This window comes from Melospiza melodia, chromosome 6 (genome assembly GCF_035770615.1).
Source record: "Melospiza melodia melodia isolate bMelMel2 chromosome 6, bMelMel2.pri, whole genome shotgun sequence".
NCBI classification, from domain to species: Eukaryota; Metazoa; Chordata; class Aves; order Passeriformes; family Passerellidae; genus Melospiza; species Melospiza melodia.
In genome coordinates, this window is record NC_086199.1 from 57,316,603 (window position 1) to 57,340,054 (window position 23,452).

General features: G+C 42.2%; 1 protein-coding gene across 2 annotated transcripts in view; it reads right to left on the reverse strand.

The window, feature by feature from the left end:
• Positions 1-984: 984 nt before the first annotated feature.
• SWAP70 (switching B cell complex subunit SWAP70) overlaps positions 985-23,452 on the reverse strand; it is a 36,253-nt gene continuing 13,785 nt past the window's right edge. For both annotated transcript variants that reach the window (XM_063158484.1, XM_063158485.1), the window contains exons 3-12: positions 23,180-23,353; positions 15,312-15,539; positions 12,631-12,777; positions 12,267-12,375; positions 10,846-11,027; positions 7,039-7,146; positions 5,703-5,869; positions 4,772-4,970; positions 3,324-3,420; positions 985-3,002 (exon numbers count right to left, since the gene is read on the reverse strand). In XM_063158484.1, the coding sequence (XP_063014554.1) occupies positions 2,887-3,002; positions 3,324-3,420; positions 4,772-4,970; positions 5,703-5,869; positions 7,039-7,146; positions 10,846-11,027; positions 12,267-12,375; positions 12,631-12,777; positions 15,312-15,539; positions 23,180-23,353 (1,527 nt within the window). In that variant the 3' untranslated portion in view covers positions 985-2,886. The remainder of the gene's footprint in view (positions 3,003-3,323; positions 3,421-4,771; positions 4,971-5,702; positions 5,870-7,038; positions 7,147-10,845; positions 11,028-12,266; positions 12,376-12,630; positions 12,778-15,311; positions 15,540-23,179; positions 23,354-23,452) is intronic.

Sequence of the window (23,452 nt, forward strand, 5' to 3'; positions counted from 1 at the left end):
TTTTGTGGCTGCTCATGCAGGACCGTGAAACAGGAGTAACATGAGCTGCTGGAAGCCAGCCTGTTACAGTTTGGGAATGTGTGATCCAGTGAGCACGGCTCATAAATCAGCCCCATAAAATGGTCACAGGGAAAAGAAAACAAAAACAAACAAAAACCCTAAACCAAACCCCATCCTGTTTGTAGAGGGAACAGCATGGTACTGGGGCTGTGGTTTGCAGGACTGTTCCAGCAGCAGCGAGTAAATGAAACCTCAGTCTGGCAGAGAAAAACAAGTGCACAGCTTTCCCCTGGCCTCTGTGTAAGCCTGAGGTGTAGTTAGGGCTTCTTGGGCAGAGCAGTGGCATCCCTAACCCCAGAGTTCAGCGGGATATCCTGACCAGGAGCAGGCTCGTTGCTTTGTGGGAGCAGGAGATGCCGGCACAGCGGGATGCAGATTTCCATGCCCCGGCAGTGACTCATGGCTCTGGGCTCCCTTGGGATGCTGCTCAGTGCCGCTCTAAGGGGCTCATTCTCAAGTGGTATTTTTGCTCGGCATGCAAATGGTTTAATTTTTAAGCCAACCACACCCCCCAGCTTTACTGAGCAAGGCTTCACACAAAGCTTTTTTGATTTGCCAGAGCAAGCAGAAACAACGAAACTAAAAGGAACGTTATCTCATTTCCTCTTCTGCCAGACAGACAGACAGACAGATAGGGCTGACACATTGTGAGGGGCTGCTGTGTGTCTGCCCCTACAGCTCCCTGCTGAGCCTGCTCTGCCCTTGCCCCATCCTGCAGCAAGGAGTACTGAATATGAACATTTAAGAGCAGGAGTGCTGCTAAAACAAAGGCTGTTTGTGTTATCGTGTGACCACTGCCTTTATTATGCCTTTAACATCCCATTGATCCGACCATTAAACTTCCTCCACACAACAGTCACTGGATTTTGAACTCCAACAGGCCAAAAGAAACCCAGCAATAAGACATCCATTAATTCCAAAATGTAAATGACTTTATATTACTTTATTAAACAGCCATTTCTAAAGAACAGTAAAAAATATGAATACATGCAGCATTTGGTGTTCTTAAAAAAACATTGTCCAAAATAAAGACTGTTAGAAAAATTAAACAAGTTTAGCCCCAATACCCCTTCTGCTCTCCACATAAGATGTTTGGTAGTTACAAATACTATTCCAGCTCCTTTAGCAAAGTTTAACCTTGTGTACATTAGTAATTCTGTTACAGGTGGGTGGGTTTTTTATTCACATTGCTTCTGTAAATGTGATCAATTTAAAAAAATGCACTGTTATCAAGTTTAAGGAACTACTGTTTTCCTGTACAGTGAGTATAAATAGGAAGATCCTGGATTTTCCTGCCATTCTAATCAGCACTCCATTTACTGAAACATTAAAGATTTCAATTAGTACAAAAATACAACCAGAGAATAAATGTCTGCAAAGATTCAGTATTTGAGTGAGTTCTTAGTTAATAGGCAAATAAAATGCTATTCATGACTTCCAAATCTGGACACCACTTCTGTACAGCTTCTGCTCTTCCAAGACCCAAGTATCACAGTGCTGCACAGCAAGGCACTGCTTATCCTCCTGAAAAATTCACTTATTTACTACAAATAATTTAACATGTAGCTGAACTAACAAGCAGGTGAGGGATGGATGGCTGGGGTACAGTCAAAGCTGCCCACAAGCCACACCAGTGGGCACCTGCTCCTCGAGGGGGCATCTCAAAATGTCTGTACAAGCTGGCAGGAATCCTGTTTTACTGAGCAATGCTGCTGTGGGAGAGCTGCAAAGCAAAGTCACAGCTTTGTTCCTTTCCCCTACAAAAACAGAAGTAACTGGCTTTGTCCCAGGAGAGAATGGTAAGGCACAACAGCAGGCTCTTTGGGAAGCCTTGGTACTAGAAAGAGTGAAGTTATTTTATTGACAGGAATCACTTTTTTTTTTTTCTAAAGCAGTATCACTACACATTTATCACTTATATTTAAAAAACATTTCTTCTTACATTTTTTTATCTGGCCTCCAATTAAAAGTAAGACAGTGCTCCATCTAAAAATGGTGGGATGTTATAATCAGATTTCCTGCACAAACACAGCCTTGACACAAAAGCTATCTGCCCTGTGTGTGCTACTACCTTCCATTGATCTGCTTCAGAAATCTGAGCCAAAACTTCATCTTTCATACTATGAAGAGAACTCTCAAGGCTTAATTTAGCTCTTCTCAGGTATAAGACAGTACAGAAACTGTCTTGCATAACTACTTTTTCCAAATGTCTTACAGCAGTGTTTTCTACATACCTGTCTCCAGTTCTTTTGTTTGGATTCCTGCAAAGAGAGGGAAACAGGACACCAAATCCAAGCAGGCAGCAGGCACCCAGTGATGGCAGCCCCCCCTTGCCAAGGGAAGCACTATGCAGAGAGCAACAGAGGGACAGCAAGAGTAAAAGGAGGAAAGAAAGGTAATGCTCCATCTCAAGAGTTGGACACAACCTCCAGGACTGATTTACCTTGGGCTGAAATGACACTAAACTGAACCAGCCGAACAACTGCTTCCCTGACCTTCTGGAATGAAAGTGATGCTGACTGACTGGTTAGCTGCTGTCAGATACAGGCTACTATAGGAACAACTCTGTCTGTCACAAGCTATGTTTCAATACAAACTTTCAGTTGCAAAGTCTTGGAAAAGTGAGGGAAAACAGCACTCCTGTCAGACTCCACCCACTGGAATGGCTGAGCTCTGAGCAGACCCTCCAGCGTGGCAAACAGCATTTCATGAGCAGAGAGGCCCAACCTGCTGAGCAAACTAAACTCTGTAAGCAAGAGGCTGCTCTGTGCAAAGCAGAACGAGGGAGGTGGGCTCCTGTTCCGGGCCATGTGTCAGCTGCCACTGTCACTCTGAAGTGGAAGTGGCTTTCTTCCCTTTCCAGCTCCTTTGTCTCTCCTCCAGTTCAGCTTCAGTGAAGGCAGCTGGGCCCCAGTTTGTGATTAAGTGAGGATTCTTGGAGCCTGGAAGACAGAGAGCAAGACCTGAGACAGGCAGTTCTGACAGGGACATCACACTCCCGCAATGCAGTGTTCAGGCTGATCCTTGCTTTGTTTTAAACATAAAAGAAACAAACAATAATGATAATAAAATCATTCTAGTAGGGCCAATAGAGGGAAAGACTTGGAAGCTCCCATCAGCAGTTGTCACAAAGGCTGGTACTTAGAGGCTGCTATGAACCAGTAAACTACAGGAAAAGGCAGACTTCGGTAAGCCACCAAGTGATATCAGTGCATGAGACAGAATAAATACATATTTTTGTAACTCTTCTGTTGATAACTCACCTGGCTCTATTAGTCGAATCAATCCCTCATGATGAGCTACTTTATCTTTCCAACTCTTGGTGTTGTTAGCTGCTGTTTCCAACTTCTTCTTAACCTCCTAAAATAAGACAGAGCCCACTTGAAAACAACAGCTTTACTCTGTTTTTATATGAAGATACAACACCTTTCAAACCAAAAGCCAGAACCATGCTAATTCCCCCAGCTCTCTGTTTAATGTGGAACCATCCTAAGTAATTTGGTCATCACCACACTCCACAAAAAAAAAAAAAAGTTGACAAACCAGAATCCTAAAATAACAAGGTTTTACAATATTGTGTAGCTGTGTAATGAAGCTAGTCTTCATTCTTCAGCCTAGACTGGTCTTTTGGGCAATTCTAAATGGAAGGCTAGAATTTATGTTTAATTATTTCTAAAATAATTGTTTCGTGGATTTGTTTTTTGTGGTTTTATATGTCTACTGTATTCAGCAATTCCTCTGGAGTAGTAAATGATGCTTCCCATACAAAAAGCCTGAGATGTCACCTAAAAAAGAGCCAAGTACTGGCCAGAAGCAATCTTGTAATGCTGTGAGATGTAACACCACCCTGGGAAGTTGTAAAGTGGCCACAGCCACCCCAGCTGGGCCCTTGCTTGCAGTGAGTGCAGCACTTGTGTTCTGTGCCAGGCGAGACAGGCTTGTCCTTCAGAGCTCACCCCATAAACACCCTCCCCTGCTAAACACAAACCCAGCCAGGCTTTCTTTCCTGACCTAAATAAATGCAGGATCAACACCTCTCTAGCCCTGGGAAGTGTGCAGCACTTCAGCCTCTGTACTTGCTGGACTCTGGCTCTTATTTCTTCCATGAACAGCTACTGACCTTCCCCAGAAACACTCAGCGGAGCAGAGAGCAGGCCTGGCTTTATGGGACTCAAGGCTGCACACTGAGAATCTGAGCTAATTCCTACCTATCCTTAACTTCCATCCAGGGCTGAAATACATTTTGGAGGAGTAGGTGCCTACAGTAACACATTGACTTTTCATCTGTAGAAGACAATGCAGTGCCATGACATAATCCAAACACTGCGAGAATTACTACATCAGAAGCAAAATGCACCCAGCTATGGCAGCAGTGGGACTGCATATGAAGTGAGACTGCAGTAGAAAACAAATATACACAGAGTATTTCAGGATGTGACTGAGCTGGCCTGCATGCAAATTGTGACAAAAATAAATAAAAGAGGTTCAGAGGTGTGTCTGAAACAGATCCTCTTCTTCAAATGTATCTACTGGGCTAGAAACAGAGTAAAAACTAGAAACAAAACCAACAAAAACAAAAACTCAACCAACCCCAACTATCCTACCTCTTATAACTTTTGTGCCATGCTAACCCTTAAAGAAGTATAATACTGAAGAGCTTCAAATTCAATCTATGGATAGGGATGAGAGGTTGATGACCAGAGCAGCTCACCTCATACTGCTCAAGGGCCTCCTTCCTTTCCAACTCAAGTTGTTTCAGTTGCTCCATGGCCACTTGAAGAGCCTGTTCCTTCATCATTCTCTGGTTTTCCAGCTCTTGCTTCTCTGCTTCTGTCATCTGAATGGTCTGTTGCTGCTGCAAATGCCATTTTTCCAGTTCAGCTCTCTTTGCTGTCTCCTCTTCCAGCAATCTGCAACGGGGATTGTGATGTTAACTGCACTTTAACATGAGTTGTATCCATGCATGGAAGCCAAATAATTAATTTTTTCTTTCGGGGAAAGAGAATATAGTTTTTTTAAAAGCTTGGGAAGCAGGGGAAAAGTGATTGTTAGTTGGCTTGCCTTCAGTGTCATGCCAGCAGTGCAGGCAGTCTGACTGTTACAAAGGGCCATTCAGAAAATGTAGTCAATAATGCAAATACACAACACAGAGCCCCAGAAGAAACAGGCATGCATAAGTTATCTTCATTGTCTTAGGAGGACTGAGTATATCAAGGAAAAAACCACACTCCACAAAGCCCCTGTAAGAGGAAATTTAACCCTCTATCCTTACAGTTTAAACCTGTGATAAAATACAGCAGAAAGTCATTTTTACAGATACTGCTTTATAAAATAAACAGCTGAAAAGCCTGTACAGAGTGATCTCTGTTTTTCACATGCTGACATGCACAACACCTGGAAAAATGACTGCACCTGCTTTTCCAAAACTGCTGAGCTTGCCCTCTGCTAAAGGCTAATCAGACGTATTTTAAAAACCATAAACAGCAGCTTCAGCCTTCATATCTTAAGGAAAAATAAAATCTGCGCTGTGTTTGGACTTGAATGTAGTTCCCCATTCCAAGAGGCAAGCAGTCATTAGTAGCAGGGCACAGATACACTATTGGCAGGGGGACAAACACTTTTCCACCTGGTCAAAGCCATACCTGGCCTGAAGTTTCCTCACAGTCTCCTCATCCTGACGTGCCTGTTTCTCATCCTCCAGTGCCTCCTGGAGCTGCTTGTACATTTCTTCCAGTTCACGTACTCTTTGTAAATACTGTTCCAGTTCAGATGATTTCTGAGCAACCTGCTCTTCCATTTTTTGTCTTACCTAGCAGCACAAATTTGCGACACATAAACTACCATTCAACTCAGTTTTCCAATTTTTAAAGGAATTGCCAGCTTTCCCTCAGGCCATGTTTTCAGAGACAAACCTCTTCCTGCTGACTGCAGAGCAGAACTGATAAAATTGAGGCTAGATCTGCAGATGTGGAACTAAGAGCATTTAAAAAAATAAATAATAACACAGGCCACTTATATTGACCTACTTCCTGCAACACAGGACTTCTACAGGGATTCAAACCTAATTTTAGTCAGCTTGATCTTGTTGCTTAGTTTACAGATACACAAGTGAAGGAAGAGAAAGGTTGTGGAGAGGCGAGACATGAAAGTCAGGCTGCTTTAAAGGCACCGTTTTCACTCCCCCTTTAACAGCAGTGTATCTCACACACTTCTGTCTCTGGATGATGGCACAGGATGGATAAAGGGGGTTGGAATGTCCTGCCCCATTGGTCTGCAGGCTGCTCCCCTCAGCTGACCCAAATCCCAGTGACCCAGAAAGGGACTGTATTCAGCAATTCATGCTCTGCCCATAAAGCAGCACTGTGTGCATTCATGTACTGAGATGTCCCATCACATCACTCTGTCTACCTCTTTTCCCCAGCTAACAGAACAACCTGACACAGCCCCTGAAGCCTGAAAATCAGTTCTTTGGGGAATCCTCAGTGTAGCTGAATAGTAACAGTATTGTAAAGCAGCAATATTTCTTTATTTTTTATATTTGTGTGTGTGTATAATTGTAAAAAAACACACAGCATTAAAAAGCAACAGCTCTAGGAACACATAAAATGCATTTTGATTATGCCTGATTCATTTTGCTTATCCATACAGCAAGTACTGGCCTCAGGTTCTCCATCTCTGAAAACTTCAAGGGGAACTTCAGTTTGCATTTATCCTTCAAACAGTCTATTTCTTTCCCGATTTTCCAATCATATTTAAATCTTGAATGCTGCACAAATTGTAACCAAGCTGTTCCAGTATTTGAATTCATCAGTAAAAGTATTTTATTCCTACATCTCAAATAAATGCAACGCAGATTCCATTCTCCAGGCTCCTGCAAAACCTGTGGAATCCTTTCAGTGGCTGCCTGTGAGGGAGGTCCTTGCTGAACACATGGCTGCCTATGTGGAATAGCAGCAAAACCCCTCGTGCACTTCTCACCATTTTTTCTCTCTCCAGCTCCAGACTGAAGCGATCTTGTAACTCAAGTTGAGTCTGAAGCCTTTTCTTCTCCTCCTCAGCAGCACGAGCAGCTGCTGCTTCCAGTTGCTGGAAGAGAAGGGTGGGGGGTAGGGGGAAGAAAACAAGGAAGAAAACAAATTGTCAAAACTAAATTATTTTAAGGGAATGGAACTTTATCTAACAATTTTTGGTTCTTAAAAAAATGGACGAAGCCTTCAAAAGCATCAAGGCACCAGTTTGGATTTTTTAATGTCTGAGATTATTCACAGCCTATAAATATAATTTACTATCTTGATTGTTTACAAGACAATTTAAATTTACCAATGAAAAGGCAATTACCTGGCTATCTCCAAGTTTCCTGAGTCCTGCTTTGCTCAAGTGATAGAAATCACTGTACTTCCTCCTCTACCTCAATAGGATAGAAAACTATCATGAAAAACCACATTTCAAGTAGGAGTGCATAGGACTTCCAATAGGGAAAACATGCCAGCAAGCACAGAGTTCATACAGAAACAGAAATGAGAAGCACTGAATTGCCATGGGAAAGCAGAAGTGTCAGGAACTTTGACTAGAATAAGTGATTGTGCTATTGTGAATCATCCCTCTAACATCCCCGAAACTGCCAAGTAAGGTAAATAAAATCCTGGTCCATAATCATCACTTGAAATTAGGAGGAACTTTAGGTAAGACCTGGGAAAGAGTTGCTGATACCTTTCCACCTTCTTGCATCTTATTTTACTTTTGCTGCATCTTGATTTCACACATGGTCCCAGTTTTTCCTTTCGTCAAGATTTCAATCCTCACAAGATTAGAAATCTTCAAGTACCAGCCTAAACTTTACCAGTAGTGAAAACAAAACCATTCTTTCACAAAATTTTCCTAAGAAACTTATCTGATGATGTTTTTAATATGCTGGGCTGTGGAAATAGCTTCCACAGACCTTTAGTAAGAGCAGGGCACAACAAAAAGATGACAGGGACCTGTTGGAGCAAGCCCAGAGGAGGTGACACAGGGACAGAGAAGCTGTGGATGCCTCATCCCTGGAGTGCTCAAGGCCAGGCTGGATGGGCCTTGGAGCACCCTGGTGTAGTGGAAGGTGCCTCTGCCCACAGCAGGGGGACTGGAACTGGAGGATCTTTAAGGTCCCTTCCAAACCAAACCTTTCTGTGATTCTGTCATGCTCCTGAAGGTACCACCTTGAAACCACACTCCCTCACCAACCTAGATGAACCCATGAGATGCTCCAATGATTAAAACTGCCAAGCTACAACTTTCACTCTTTTACATGCTTGTAGTACCACTCTGGTCTCAGATGAGAAGTGAAGGAGAAGGTTCAGGTTTCTGGGTTTATGTTGCAAAACACAGCACAGAACTGCTCTCCTTTGCAAGGATTAAATGATGCCAGTGTTTGAGAAGCAGCATTCTTCCTCTGCCAGGGCATTCAAAAGCATGTCATTGTAATCAAATCCAAGATACCTATTTAAGTGAAATCTCCTCTAGATTTCCTCCCCCACTCTGAAATTAAACAAACATTGCCAATACTGAGCTGAGAGGGTGAATGTGCAGAGTCACAGGCAAGGGTGGGTGTCACAGACATTTTATGAAAAATCCTTTCCTTAGGATTTTTTCTCCTGAGAAGCTAAGAGGCCTCAAGAGCAAAATGTAACCAATGATTATCTGCTGCTGTGGAATGCAACAGGTGGGTCTGTGATTGGTCTCATGTGGTTGTTTCTAATTAATGGCCAATCACACTCAGCTGGCTCAGACTCTCTGAGAGTCATGAGCTTTTGTTATCATTCCTTTTCCTATTCCTTGCCAGCCTTCTGATGAAATTATTTCTTCTATTCTTTTAGTATAGTTTTAATATAATATATATATCATAAAATAATAAATCAGCCTTCTGAAACATGGAGTCAAATCCTCGTCTCTTCCTTCATCCTGGGACCCCTGCAAACCACCACAGGTGGGTGCCAGGCCATGGCCAGAGAGCCAACAAGAAAATTATCTTTGTCCACTCAGTATCAGCAATTCCCTGCTTCATCCACAAAACCATTCCCAGCAGGTAAGGTTACTGGGAACTGTGCACTTCAGGGAAAAGCCACAAGTGATGGAGGGGGGAGAGAACAGGAACACACCATTCCAGCAGGCACAGACAGCACAGAGTCCCCAAAGGCCATGCAAGACCCCACACTGAAACAAAAAGGGTCACACGTCTTGTGCATGCTCTCACACAAGGAAAAACTTACCTTCCTGTCTGTTCAATGTGCACATGTCAAAATTCCAGTAAAAAATATGAAAAAAAATCTATTTTAGACAAAAGCATTTATTCTTTTGGAATACTCTACTGCAGGAGCTACCAGAATACAAACCAGTCCCAGAGTGCACTTTGGCAGATGCTACATAAATGGTGGCTCACTGCCATCAGCAGCAAATCAACTTCTGAGCTTCCCAGAACAATCCAGTTTCCTGAAGCATTTACAAAGCCCTTTCCTTGAAGAACAGTTTTCTAACTAATCAAACCCTTTCAGTTCCTCCAACAATGTGCCTTTCCCCTAGTTCCACCTAGGCAAAGTGCAGCAGTTCATGTCACAGCCTAAGACACCTTCCTTGAGAAATCATTTTAATCCAGCCCACTTCAAAAGATGCTTCTGGCCACAACTCTCTTTAGTTTACCCACTGTGATTTTTATGAAATTCCCTGGACCCTGCCAAGATCCTCCTGCTCCTTTGGGGCTGCTCTCATGTTGTCTTCCTCCCTAAATATTTTCCATGCACTAAACAATGCAGAAATCCAACCTTATCCAACCTCTGTTAATGGGTACATTACTTAGCAGTAGAAGGTAACATAGGCTATCCTTTATTGACTATTTTGCATTCTGAATCTTAAACACATGGCAGACTACAGGTGCCAAAATTAAATTTGAAGATGGTTTTCCACTGTCAGACTCCATTTAAGACAAACAGAATAATACCTACATCAGGATTGTCAGTGCAAGACTAATTTTAAAAAAGACAAATTTCTCCTTGCAACAAATTGTGACAATGACAAGACTTTAAAATTGTAGGTTTTAAAAATTTTGTTAGCTTTCTAGACTTAAAACCCTAAATGCCCTCACAATATTTATAGCTGCAAAGATCACTGAAGTGTTTCCTAAGGGCTTAAACTGGTGGGTGTTATTTATGAAAAACTCAAGCATTGATACAGATTTGTCCTAAATGGGAATGCAAAAAACTTACATTAATTTAGGGAGGTAGTGGAGACATGTAGAGTAAACAAAGGAAGACCTGGACTGCTCTAGCAGCAGGGACTCAGCAGCCAAAATGTAAGGCAGCAAGTGGGGAGGGCTTGAATTAGAATATTGAGTTCTAAGCTGTTCTCAAGACACACCCCACACTAAAAGTAAGAAAAGCCATATTTTGTTTTTAAAAATAGAAGTTATAGAAATTCATCTGTGAGAAGAGTTCCCATAAACATACAAATACCATAACAAAACTTGGGTAAACTATAGAAGAAAATCTTCATAGCAAGCCCCATGTTTGACATATGTGTCTGTCAGAAAAAGAAAACAAAAAGCCCAAAAGCAACTGAAAATATTGGTCTCTCCTGTCTGCAGACACCATCCACAGAGCTGGCAGGTTCTTTTTCACCAGACTGCTCAGTACAGGGGTTTGAAACAAGCACAGCTGCCCTGGAGGAGTCTGCTCCATGTGCCTGAACAGCACAGAGATGCCCAGCCCAGCCACAGGCACTGAGCTCCAGGCCGGAGCCCCGGCACTCCGCTCCCACCTTGCGCACGGTCTCCAGCTCCTTCTGCTTGTTCTCGTTGGCCGCCTGCAGCTCCCTCATCTGCCGCTCCAGCTCCTCCTGCTCCGCCTGCAGCTTCTGGCGCAGCTCCTTGCGCTTCTGCCGCGCCTCCTTGTGCGGGGGAGCGCTGCCCGCCCGCAGCAGGCTCACCGTGCTCTGGATGGCTGCAGGGACAGAGGGAACCGGGAAGGGCAGTGCTCAACTCTCTGGGTAGACTCTGCAGTGCTGTGCGGGCTGGGGGGTTGGGGATTTTTCAATGGGTTTTTAAATCAGAAGCACTGCTGTCAGCTGTCCTAACTCTCATCAGGCTGGCTGTCAGCACAAAGGTGTGCTGACAGAAGTGAAAGGCACTTAGCTCTCAGTGCTGGCTGTGTGCCACAAGGATAAGTCTAACGCAATTGACATAATGCAATTCCACTGCACTATGTCAATTCCAATATTGATTTGTAACAGGCTATGGACATAGGAGTCACTCATACACCCGGCTGCAACAAAAAACCCAACACTTGAGGATTTCTTACTACCTAGACTCAGTGACTTACCAAGGAGTAAAGTGTTACCTGTCTTCCCTAGAGCCAACCTTAAACCCTGAATTCTTACAGATACTCCAAGGGAAAACTTCTCCCAGTAAGACAGTACGTCTCATTCACTTACATACAGTGACAAAATATTTAAGACAGCAAAGCTGAGGAGTGGCAGATGATTTTGGTATTTTATTCACATACCACAACCATGAAAAAAAAGTCTCCTTTTGAATCATTCATCATACACCTGACTTTGGTGCAATAAACACATGCTGCAGGTAAAGAGGGAAGTGCAAATGAAAGCCCACAGCTCCAAATATTTAACTGCTGCACATTCTTCAATGGCATTGGCAACAACAGCTTTGCAAGGGCTTCTACCTCACTCTGCAGATGGATGTACCCATCACATACCTGGGAAGGTCTCACAGGAGGAACACCTTTACTGTGGGAATAGAAAAGCAAGCCCTAATTCCCAGCTTTACCCTTAGCTCACCAAACCATGCTACTTCAAGCAGCACTGTACAACCAAAGCCAGTATTTTACAGTGCCAAAATGAACAAGCTTTCCCCTTCTCCCCAAAAGCAATGATTTACAAAACTGCTTCCCTTCCCCATCCCTAGAAGTACAGTCAATATAAAAAACAACAACAACCATTTCATTTTGGTTATGGCTGCCTGAATGGAGGCACCTACATGACAAAAACTGACTTCCCTTATGCGGATCCTGAGTCTCAGACCCCTTAAAGATCCCAAAACAGATGTGCCCAAAACAGAGATATCAAAAAATCACAAGACTATGAATTTCAAATTTGAACAAAGCACTGCTGTAAGAATTCCACTGACCTTAACTTTCACATAACTAGCACTTTTGAAACCTCACCTTGAATCCATTCCTGCTTCTTCTTTTTATCAGAGGCACTGATCTCAAAGGTTTTATCAAGACACTTGATGAGAAAAAGGCATTTCTTTCCATCTTTGTCAGGCAAGGCCTAGAACGGGTAACAATAAAGATTAGCTTTGCAAACACTGAAATCTAAGTTATAAAGTCAAATAGCATTTATGCACTTATGTGTCACAGAGATACAAATACCAGCACTAAGAGCATTTATTAAAAGGGTGTTTATGAGCTGGTGTCATATGAAGTAAAAAAGCTCTGTTAAAAGATACCAGGAGTCAATCCCACACACAAAAAAAGGATTCACTCTGATCTTTAGAAACATACACTGTTTTTGGAGAGCTTTTACCTCTACACAACAGTTGCCATCCAGTATGATGTCTCCCTTCTTTTCCTTTAAATCTTCACTTACATAGTAGGAAATAATATTGGGTTTTAGCACAAACCATCGTTCCATCCAATTTTTCCGCTTGTGACCTTTTTTCAGCATGTAGCCCTGTTAAAAGCAAGAGAGCAGCTGAAATGCCTGTCCTCTGCTGAACCATCTGGTCTTTTGGTTATGTAAAGATGTAAAGACCCAACAAAGCCCACAGAAAAGTTACCTCATAGCCCCAAACAATTTCAAAGTTAGTCAGTATTTCAGTTGTACCTTCCATTTCTGTAATCATATTCCCCAAATATTTACATACTCCTGTCTGACAGTTAACTTCCAAAAAAGTCAAATCACAGAAAAAACTGAAACACCAACATCAATATAAGCTATGAACAAGTCATACAGAAAGTATACTCTGCATCCAGAGTATTCCAGATTAAGAGGATGAAGAAGTTGGAAAGAAGACCATGGAACATTTTTCTGTAATGGCTTTAATCTACTTTAATCTATAACTGGTGTGTGTGTATATATATATATATAATATGTATATATATAGCAAATGTGCTTGCATTAAATATATATAAAAAGAAATGTGCTGTGGCATATTGAATCCAAAGGTATCTTTCTCTACAGGTCTGAGGGGTAAGAAAACATTCAGAACAGTTGAAGAAGCTTTCTTGTTTAAAAAACAAACCAAACCAAGGAAAAACCCAAGCCACCCCTACACATAGAGCTTATCTGTGCTCAGCTTCTCCAGCCACTGAAACGTGTCCAGAGCCAAGGCCGTGCCTATTCCCAGGTGCCATCCCACTCCCCTGCTCCACACCAGGAATGCACAGCCTTGTCTGCCACCCCCACACTCGGGGCTGAGATCTGGCTGGATGCAAGGTCATGTGAAGGACTCCTGCAGCTTCAATCTTTCATGCTTTGCGCAGTCTAAGTCATAGCCATGGTTTTTTTTCCTTTCCTGAATTACCAAATTTGCTTTCAAAGCCAAGTCAGACTAATACTTTCCCCTCAAATTTCTGCAACATATTTACCTATTATTTCAGTATCAGCTGCCTCTCACCTTCCAAGAACCCATTGAGAGCTCTTGAAAAGCAGGAGCTTTTTCACTCCAACCATCACACAAAAGACACGTCTTTCAGAACATTAAATACCACAAATTTAACTATTGCTGCTACCCTCTGTAAGCCTTACAGATCCAGGATGTGTTTAGAAGGGTAGCACAATGCTTGGTTATGAGACCATGTGTCATCAATTAATACCTTGAAGCAATTATGTGATTACTGCAATAAACAGGACAATTCTGTGAATCAACAAGGTGTGAGGATACTGAAATCACACAGAACTCTGCCCTCCACCAGGCCAGTAAGTGTCCAAACTGCCCAGGAGGCACAGGGCCAAATCTTGACACAAACTATTTTTAAGTGCCAAGGATCCATTCAAAGGCACTCAGACATCCTTGAGAAAGAAGCCCAGGAGAGGAAAGAAAGGAGACACAAAACAATCAACAACCAAAAAAAAAAAAGGTGTGGGGGAAGACACACAACACAATATCAAAACTGAAAAGAAATCAGATTTCCTCACAAGTTTCAAGTAGGATTGAATGGACACTGGTTAATTTATTTTCATGGTACCAAACAGCAGAATGACTTCATTTTGCCCTCAACTGACTTTACGTGTGTGTGTCACCAGCCCTCATCTCCAACAGGCAACCAGCAATTAACAAAAATAGACTTTTGCATTGTTCTGTGGGTATTCTGAAATAATTTCCTGTGCCAAGACCTTCTGATGGTTTCTTCAGAACAGCTTAGGAAAGCCTGCCAAGACATCCTTTGTTTCTCTCTTCACCAAGAAATCAAAGATTAAAAAAATTCTCTTGTCAGGTAAAAATCAATTTTAAAGAGCTGTCTAGGTAAACTCTGCTGTGAGCCCTCAGGTCCCTGTGGTACTTCAAATTCCCATGAAAGAAATGCAGTTTTTAAAGGCACTCCTAAACTGATAATCCAGTCACTGGAAACCTGAAGAAAGAAGTTTGCTAAGAATACAAAGGCCAGCATGATTTCTGGAGTCAGAGTGCAGGTAAATAAGTTGTCAGTCATGTAGCCTGCTAAGCAGAACAAGAAGGGACAGCCCTCTGGAGCTCTTGCACACCTTTCTGCCCTGCTGAAGTGGGGCACTTGAGAAGCCAAAATACCCTGGTCCAGACCCCCTTGTTTAAACATAGAGGTTGTGTCCAGCACAGCTGCATTTCCTATAGCATAACTGAAACTATAGAAAAGCATTTCCAAAGACTGAAGAGCTGTAAACAGAACTGAGAGCATGATGCAGCTGTTTTGTGAACTAACAAGCAGCTGGTACTAGTGTAAAAAAGGTAATATTTCAAGTCAGAGCCCACTTCTTTCACTTTCTAAAAGCAAGCTCTCCCAAGAAGCAACTCATTCATAATACGGCTACAATTACAACAATCTGAACAACAGGACAATTTCTTTTATAAAAATAAGCTCATATTAAAGAACCCTTACAGATAATTTACCAAATTTCCTCCTGTTCATCATTCAATATGATAAAGAAATTTCAGCACAAATTGAACATTTTCTAACTAAAGCAATAAACAAGTCTACTTTAAAACATTGGTTCTCTGTGGTTCTTACCTGCTTGAGTACATCTAGAATGAGCTCATTAAAGACCTCACTGATTGCCATGGACACTGTCTGTCTGTCCATTCCTTTACTGAACTGCCCACTCCCGATGAGCTCGATCAGCTCCCACGCCGAGAGTCCCTCTCGACTGGTGTTGAGAGCAACCTTGTAATGGTCAAACTGCTCCTGCTGCCAGCCTGCTCCCATGGCTTCCGTGATCTTCTTCAGTAAATATTCAATCTGTGCAGAAACACAAGCAGAAATCCATCATTTGCAGAAAAACACAATTGCAAGTGTTTGAGAGCTGTAAAGGAAGCTTCTCCAGAGACTCCCATTACAGCAAGTTTCCCATGCTCACATGTAGGTCCCCAAACGTAGGTGGTTCAATTAACAAAGGTTTTAAACTCCTGTCCCAGCTGAACTCTTCACTGCCAAGCCCATCCCTCAGCTACTCTCCTCACATGAAAACAAAGAATTGAACCTGACAGCCTCATTTAATATTTCAGATTCCTACAGAACACATGGGACCTTCCCTGCAACAGCTTCCAAACTGTGAATGACTGAAGGGTGAGAAAGCAAGAAGCTTCAGAAAGTATTTTGTAAGAAAAAAGCAAACAAATAACAAAAAAAAAAAAAAAAATAAGAAAAGAAGGCTGTTTGGACTAGAAGTAAAATGAAAAATGACCATGGTATGATTTACACCTGACCCCTCTTCTCTAGCTCTCAAGAACTCCATCCCTGGACACAATACTGACAGTTGTATCAAAAGAAATAAAAGAAATCTTTCACATCTGCTTTTGTTTCCCAAATAAATTCTCCTTGTCCTTCCATCTTTCATCACTCTGCAAGCATTACCATGCACAGGACAGCAACACCAGTAACACCAGTCAAAACAAACACAAGAATGAAAAAGAAGCAAAGAAGGCTGGGGCTCTTTAGTCTGTTTTTTTTTCTGTTGGTTTTAAACTCATCAATGTTCATTTGCATTATTTTAAAGTAAACCCACCTGCAGCTTTGAGGACATGCAAAATGCTTTTAATGACTCTCTAAATGAAATAATAGGTGAGGCCCTTCCTGCTACAGCTCAGAGATCTGAGTCTAATAGCTGGTCTAATAGGCTTTTGAGTCCCTATGCAAGAGATCTGGGAGTACAAAGAAATAAAGAAGTGTTTTTGTCCCCCACACATTTCACCACAAGGACTCCCAGGCCTCAATATATTGTGACTGCTGTTTCTCCTCCAACAGCCAAATCCCTTCCTTTCTCCCATGCCTGCGGTCAGGAAACACAAGTGTGCAGTAGCACAGTAAATCCCAAATCCCCAGAGGGATGTGCTTTTCCCACTATTTCAGCTCAGTGACTCTTGGTGTCACAGCCCCTGCTCCAGGGCATGTGGTAATGCTGCAGCAAAAGGAGAAGCTGCAAAGCTGCTGCAGCACCAGGAGGAAAGTTCTGCTCCTCTGAATGAGCTGGAAGTGCACACACCTCCAAGTTGTGCCTGGCACATCCTCCTCAAGTCTCTCTTAGGAGAAGACAGCCCAGCCAGGCACAGAATGTGCCTCCAGAAATTGTAGAGAGCATTGTTTTTCAGGTCAGCCTAACCAAGACAGTTCAGTAAGTTTTAGCTCCTCGTGCAGTTCTTACCAGCAAAGATATGGTCAAACAGAGGCCTCTGCAGAAGTGGCATTCTAATTCAGTCTTTAAAATAAGCTTTGCTGATTTCCACTCTCCAAAATCCTTACGTCAAAAAGACAATTCAAGGTTTTCAAGCATTGACTACCATAAATCCTCAGTATTCAGTTACTGGCAGGAAGCAGCTTACTTCCTACTCCAGACATGTTTTATAGGAAAAAAAAAAACCCAACCCAAAAAAAGCCTTCACAGAGTGCAAGAACAGGAGCACTGAAAAGCTGTTTCAAACCTCCAAAAACCTTGATTTTTTTACCCATGTTCAAAACACATTCTGCCTGTCTGCTCATTCCCTTTGAGCAGCATCAGTCCTGAACTATGATCCTGGAGTTTAACTGGAAAGAAAGCTAAAATAATTCAGACTTAATTAGGTAGATAACATATCTGCCAAAATGCTACAAATAGTAATAAAAAAAAAAAAAAAAGAACTCCAACGATAAAATTCATTGTTCCAGAATTTCACAACCTCTTACACTGCTTGAGGCATGGCAACTTAAGGCCTCAAACTCTCAAATTCCTTTGGTTAATTATCTAAAAGTATCAGGTCTCACCTGCAGACAATGGAACACACACACAAAGAGCACACCAGAATAATTTTTTCCCATCTTTGCTCAAGCCATATAAATAAAATGTGGATCAAACTAATGGTCTGGAAATGATGCAATGCAGAACTCTTGGCTAGTACATGTTATCATAGAATACACTAAAAATAAGTCAACACATTGTTTCCTTTACCGTCATTTGTACACATTTTATCTTTTTTGGTTCATAGATTAGATTTAACCATTTAAGTCTATCAACCCTCACCTACAAGTCACTTACATGAATACAAATATCCTACAACCTCACCAAAGCACATAAAATACTCATTATTTTGAACTACATTAACTCTTCTTAACTGAAAAATGACCTGTGCATGTTACAATTCAATTTCTAAAATTTAAAAACAATTAAAGGTTTATCTTGAATTCAGTCACATACATGGCTAACCAAAGTTGCCAGAAAAGGTTTATCTGATCTATCTGCTCAACAGCAACAGTGACTTTTGCACAGTATGAAAATGGAAGTATGAGGTAAATACAAAGAAATAAGTTGCAGCAGTGTGAAAGCAAATAGCAACCACCCATTAGGTGCTCAAATGAGGAACCCCTGAGAGCAAATGACATTTCCCCTCCTCCACAGAGACATGTCAACCCAGCAAATAACTGACAAATTAAGTCTTCTGTCTCAAACATAAACTACTCTTGTGGCTAAAAATCAAAAGTGAAGCAACGTTTGCTGCTATTTTAACAGGGCCTTGCTTTCAGGTCAAAAGTATGCAAAATACCAGGGAGTTGTTAACACTACACACATCAGTAGGGACCCACACTACCAAAACCAGCTTCCATCTCAAACTTTTCAGCCAGAATTTTGCCAAGAGAAATCAAAAATAGTAACAAAGAACAGAGCTCTAACACGAATCTGTTTGGGAGCTTGTTTCAGAGGGCGCTTTATTTTCCCCGTGTTTCAGTGTCTATTTGCTTTCCTCTTCCAGGTACTCCTGCTTCCACGGGGACGGAAGCATCAGATTTTTCACAAATATTTCTGATTATATGAGTGGGTCTCTTAGAATGAGAAAAAGAATGCCAAGGAGGCCTTCATGCCCAGCAGAGCACAGCAGACAAGGCTATTCTGGTTCACACTATTCAAATAAGGTTTGTGATATTAACAGAGCAGATGTTAAAAGTCCACTCACATTGCACAAAATTCTGTGGGAATGTATGTTACTGGGCCACAGCCTTGAAAGCAGTCATAGCCCCTGTCAAAGTCATCATCAACTCATTTTCTTCATCCCATCAGAACATCACTTACTTTTAAGTCAATAATTGTTTCTTCCTTTCCACCAGCAAAACTGTATTCAGTATCCAGTGTAAGCCACTACCTGCTTTCTTTTTTTTTTAATATTTAATCAGTGTTAAGTGATGTATAGTAAAGGTGAACTAAAAAACAACCTGCTGTGTGAGCTGAAAACTACTTCATGCAGCAGCCAAGGAAGAAGGCAGTGAAATGGGAATAGCAAGTCCTCCTAACCAAGTGACTAAAAATATTCCTAACCACTGTCATCAAGTTTTAGAGATCATGAGTCAATTAAAACCCCACACAAGCAGCTTTCATTCTCTTTATATCAGTTTCAATGTCGTTTCTGAAGGGCCAAGGGTCAATTCCCAGTATTTCATTCATTCTTTCAGTTTCTGGTACTAGAATGCACAAGGAAGCAAACATGGCCATACAAACACACTCCAAAAGAATCACCACTGGATCAGATTCTCACCTCCCCAGGCTAAGAAAACATCACCTCATTCTGACATGCACAAAAAGCCACGTAAGAGTTACTCATCTTAGGAGGATTAGAAATGCCATCTGTTAATAAATTTGAAGAATACAGGACAAGTGAAAAATGACTGTACAATTTTTCCTCACTAAGCCAAAAGCAGCAAATATGTTTGGTTTATTTGAAACAAACTGTGAACACTGGATTACAACACGAGTATGCAGCTTGCAGTGTGTGTATCTCTGAGTTTCACCACAAAGAATGGCCCAGAAACACAACTAACCACACACCACAGCTCTCAACGATAAAGCATTCCCAAGGCTGCAGTCACATGTCCAGAAATAAGAAAGGGGAAGTGCCTGAAAACCTTTTTATGAAACAGAAAATGTCTGGTTAAAAATTACCAAGACACACAAATGAGTCTGTAACAACTAAGAGGTGACTTGTAAGGAAAGCTCATGACAAAGAGAAATATTTCTCCTCTTATGGATTCAGTTCTTTCCACCTTTTTTCCTTCTCATGGAAGAGGTAATGCCAGCAAGAGCTGAAGGAAACACACACTTGGATGTCTGCATCTCAGATGATCTAATGGAAAATCTGGCTGTGGGGAGGGGGAGGAGCTCCCAGGCAGTCCCTGCTTTCTGCCTTAGCACATGAGCACCTTTGCAAAATAGACATTCATGGATCTCTGCTCCTTCCCAGCTCTTCCAAGGGCTCTCAGCTGCCCACCAGTAGGCAGCAGAAGGAACACTGGAGTGCAAGGCCATTCCCAGCTGTGCCCACTGCCCCCTGTAACCATCTCCTGTCTCTGTTGTCACCTGACTTCTCCCTGTAACACAGAGGGATCCTCTCAAGTTTGAAGTCACATTCCAAAACTGCACACCCCACCCCAATCCCTTCCCCACACTGGATTTACAGACCTTATTTCCCTCAAGTGCAGGGCTGGCATCCCTCCTTCCAGGGCAGGTGAGGAGCACAGGCCAGTCCTGCCTCTGGCTTTCAGCCTGGCCTCTGCTGAACAAGCAGCTTCTGGCCCTTGCACCACCTCTCCACTGCTTTCAGATGCTCTCCTGGTAGCTCCTTTCCTCACCTTGCTCTGCCTAAAGCTCTTCTCAGCCTGCAACTCTGAATCTTTCCAAAGTAGCCTCTTCTCCCTTCTCTGGATGAGCTGCAGCCATTCCCCACATCCTGCCCACTGAACCCTTGGGCAGGGAATCGAGACTTACACTTTGTAGTACTATACTTTGTAGCTGGGGGTAACAGCCCTGCCACATTCAGCTGTCCAAAAGGAAAGGCCCAGCACAGCAGCAGCAGTGCAAAAGTACATGACATGGGCAAGAAGGAAAGACAGTGGCTTCAATATTTAGTCAGCATAGTGCAAATAAGGTGAAACTGCACTCAAGCAGGAGGCTTTTCCAGATATGAGAAATGACATCTATGAAGTGAGAGCAGAAACCACTTATCTCATTTTAAAAATTGCAAAAAGAAAGGGAAAAAAAAAAAAAGGAGGAAATTCAGACTCCCAAGCATGTTTCAAAGAGCAGCTGCTCCAAGGAGGAAGAAAAGGCATCCTTTACAGCCACATGAAGTTGTGTTAATACATTGACTGGAGACAAAAGAAGTCTTGTAATTTTCAAGATAGGATGCAAAAATCTTCAAGGGATCACCCTTCCAAACTGAAAGCATGTGGCAAGTTTCTCAGTTATTTATAAAGTGGAAAAGAAACAAACAAAAAAAAAATAAACCAAAACAAAAGCCAACAAGTGGAAGGGAGGCAGGAGGGGGAACAGCTGGATCCCACACAAACAGCTGGATCTCTGAGCCAGAACTGCAGGGGATGGTGTGTTGCAATATTCTCAGCCAAGGATTAGAGCAGGGAAGGGCAGGAGAGCCTGCTCCCTGGGTGGGAAGGGTAGTCACACATGAGAGGTTTACACTGCTCTCAGCAAAACATCAACAGCACAAACAGCTGGGCTTCCATCCCCCTCCTCCTCTCCTTCACTTCACAGAAATCCCCTCGCTGTACACATGACCTGCAAGGCATTTTGTAAAAAAAGGCAGATACAAAACATCTGAGAAAAAGCAAAACTGGCTGAAACTGAGACTTTGCATTTTTACTTTGGGAATTTTGTGCAGAGAGCAGATGAGTAAATGGGAAATTTTCCAGAAGTACAGAGAACCTGATGCAGGAGCAGTGCAAAGCAGAAAGGAGTGAGTTCAACAGGCAGCATTCCTGCGGTGGCTGATTACATTACCTGTGTGGTCTGAGGGAAGGTGGAGTGAATACAGGCATTGTATATGATAAGAACAGAGCAGCCTTTCTTTATCAGTCAGGCTCTGTAGGCTTTCTTTAAACATACTGCACAATTTAAATCTTGCTGTAATCAAGGAGATGCAGACACAGATCCACAATCAGAGTTTTTAAAATAATCCAAGTAGAAGAGCAGTACAGGACATGAAGGATGGGAAGGAAAGCAAACAACAGCACATACAAAATCTGGGAATCAGGAAATTCTCAGCTCAGTGCTGACTCTGCAGCACATCTGCCAACACTCTGCCATTACCTGGCAGCAGCCACAGAAGGCAGCACCAATCTGGGGCTTCCTTGGTGGAGAAGGAGTGGGGAGCAACACCCCAGAACTGGCAGGGCTGAAGCTTTTAACCATGCCAGCAATGCAGGAGATGTGAAATGTCTGCCCACAGGTAAGCCAGGCTGCACAGCAGGACACACTGACAAACCAGAGACGTGGATTGCAATCCCAGTTTTGGCATCTTTTAGTGGCTCTGACCTACCAAGCCAAATATAGCAGCACTAAGAAAGGAGGTGTCTTAGCTTTTATAACCATGATCCCTGCTTCCCAGAACCAACAGAAACAAATGGGACAGCAAGCAAGAAGACTGTCTCATTTCTCATGGGAATACAGCATGCCAGGTAGGGCCTTGGCATGGGCCAGTCTGGCAAAAACTAGAAATGTGCAGAGTGAAAGTGTCCTGCTAAAAAGTGAGTGAGAAAGCAAAACTGAAGAGTTTATTTTGATAGGAGAGCTATCTGTACTGGAGGGTTTGGCACAACACCTTGGAGTCCAACAGTTATGTTGTGAGTAGCATGTTAATCAGACTGTTTTGATCCCTGGCTGTTCAACACTTGCAAATATTTATTATTCCATCCTCCAGTGCTGAACTGCAAACCCCTGAGATTTGCATACACAGTTTTGCAAGGGGTTATTTATGCCAACAGTTCTGATCTTTCTGCTTCTTTCCCCACCCATCCCAAAGGGGAGAATAGTGGAGATACCAAAATCTTGCTCTAGGGTTAAAATACCTATTTGAGTGCTGCCAATACTTGTTCAGTATAAAGAGATCTCTCTGGTGTTATTCCCTCTGACATTTCAAGCAAGAGTGTTCAGTGGCTGGCTGGTTTTATCAGAAACAGACACCGCCAGAAAATTTTGTATTGTCCTGTCAGGAAAGTGACATGAGACTGAAGACTCATCTTGCAAGTCACAATAACACAGAACATGAGGGCATTTTTTTTCAGAATCACATGGACCTTGTAAAACTGTAACTACCTATAAGCAAGTGCAGTGATTAAAGATCACATCCATGCATATCCTGTTTATCCTGTTTAGTCCAGCCTGCTTAAATGACAGACACACAGAGCTATCAATATCTCAAGTATCCTGTGGAAATCCCCATATATCCACCCTGGAAGAAGACAGAGAAATGCATCCTTGGCCTTACAATAAATAATAAAAGAGGGGAATAAAAGTTTTAAATTAAACAATATTTCCTCTTAAATCTCTAGAAAGTATCACATTTAAACCAGTTCAACTGAGACATTTGGCAAACTGGAGTTAAAGAGCTTAAATTTTTGTTTCTTACCTCCTCAGGTACAATGATTAAAGGGTATTTGTCCTCTGACAAGAAGTTAAAAATAACCCACACTTTAAATGCATCTTCATCACTAATCAGCAAAGGACTTTTAGAGAGGTTCTTTTTAGCACACAGAGTCCAGCACATCCTGTTGAATTCAACTTTGTCAAAGTTCCCTTGAACCTAAAGAGAAGAAATTGAAGAACAACAAATTGATATGCACAAATGGCACAGAATAGCAGACAGACAATGTTTGTCAGGTTTCATCATACAAAAAGCAGC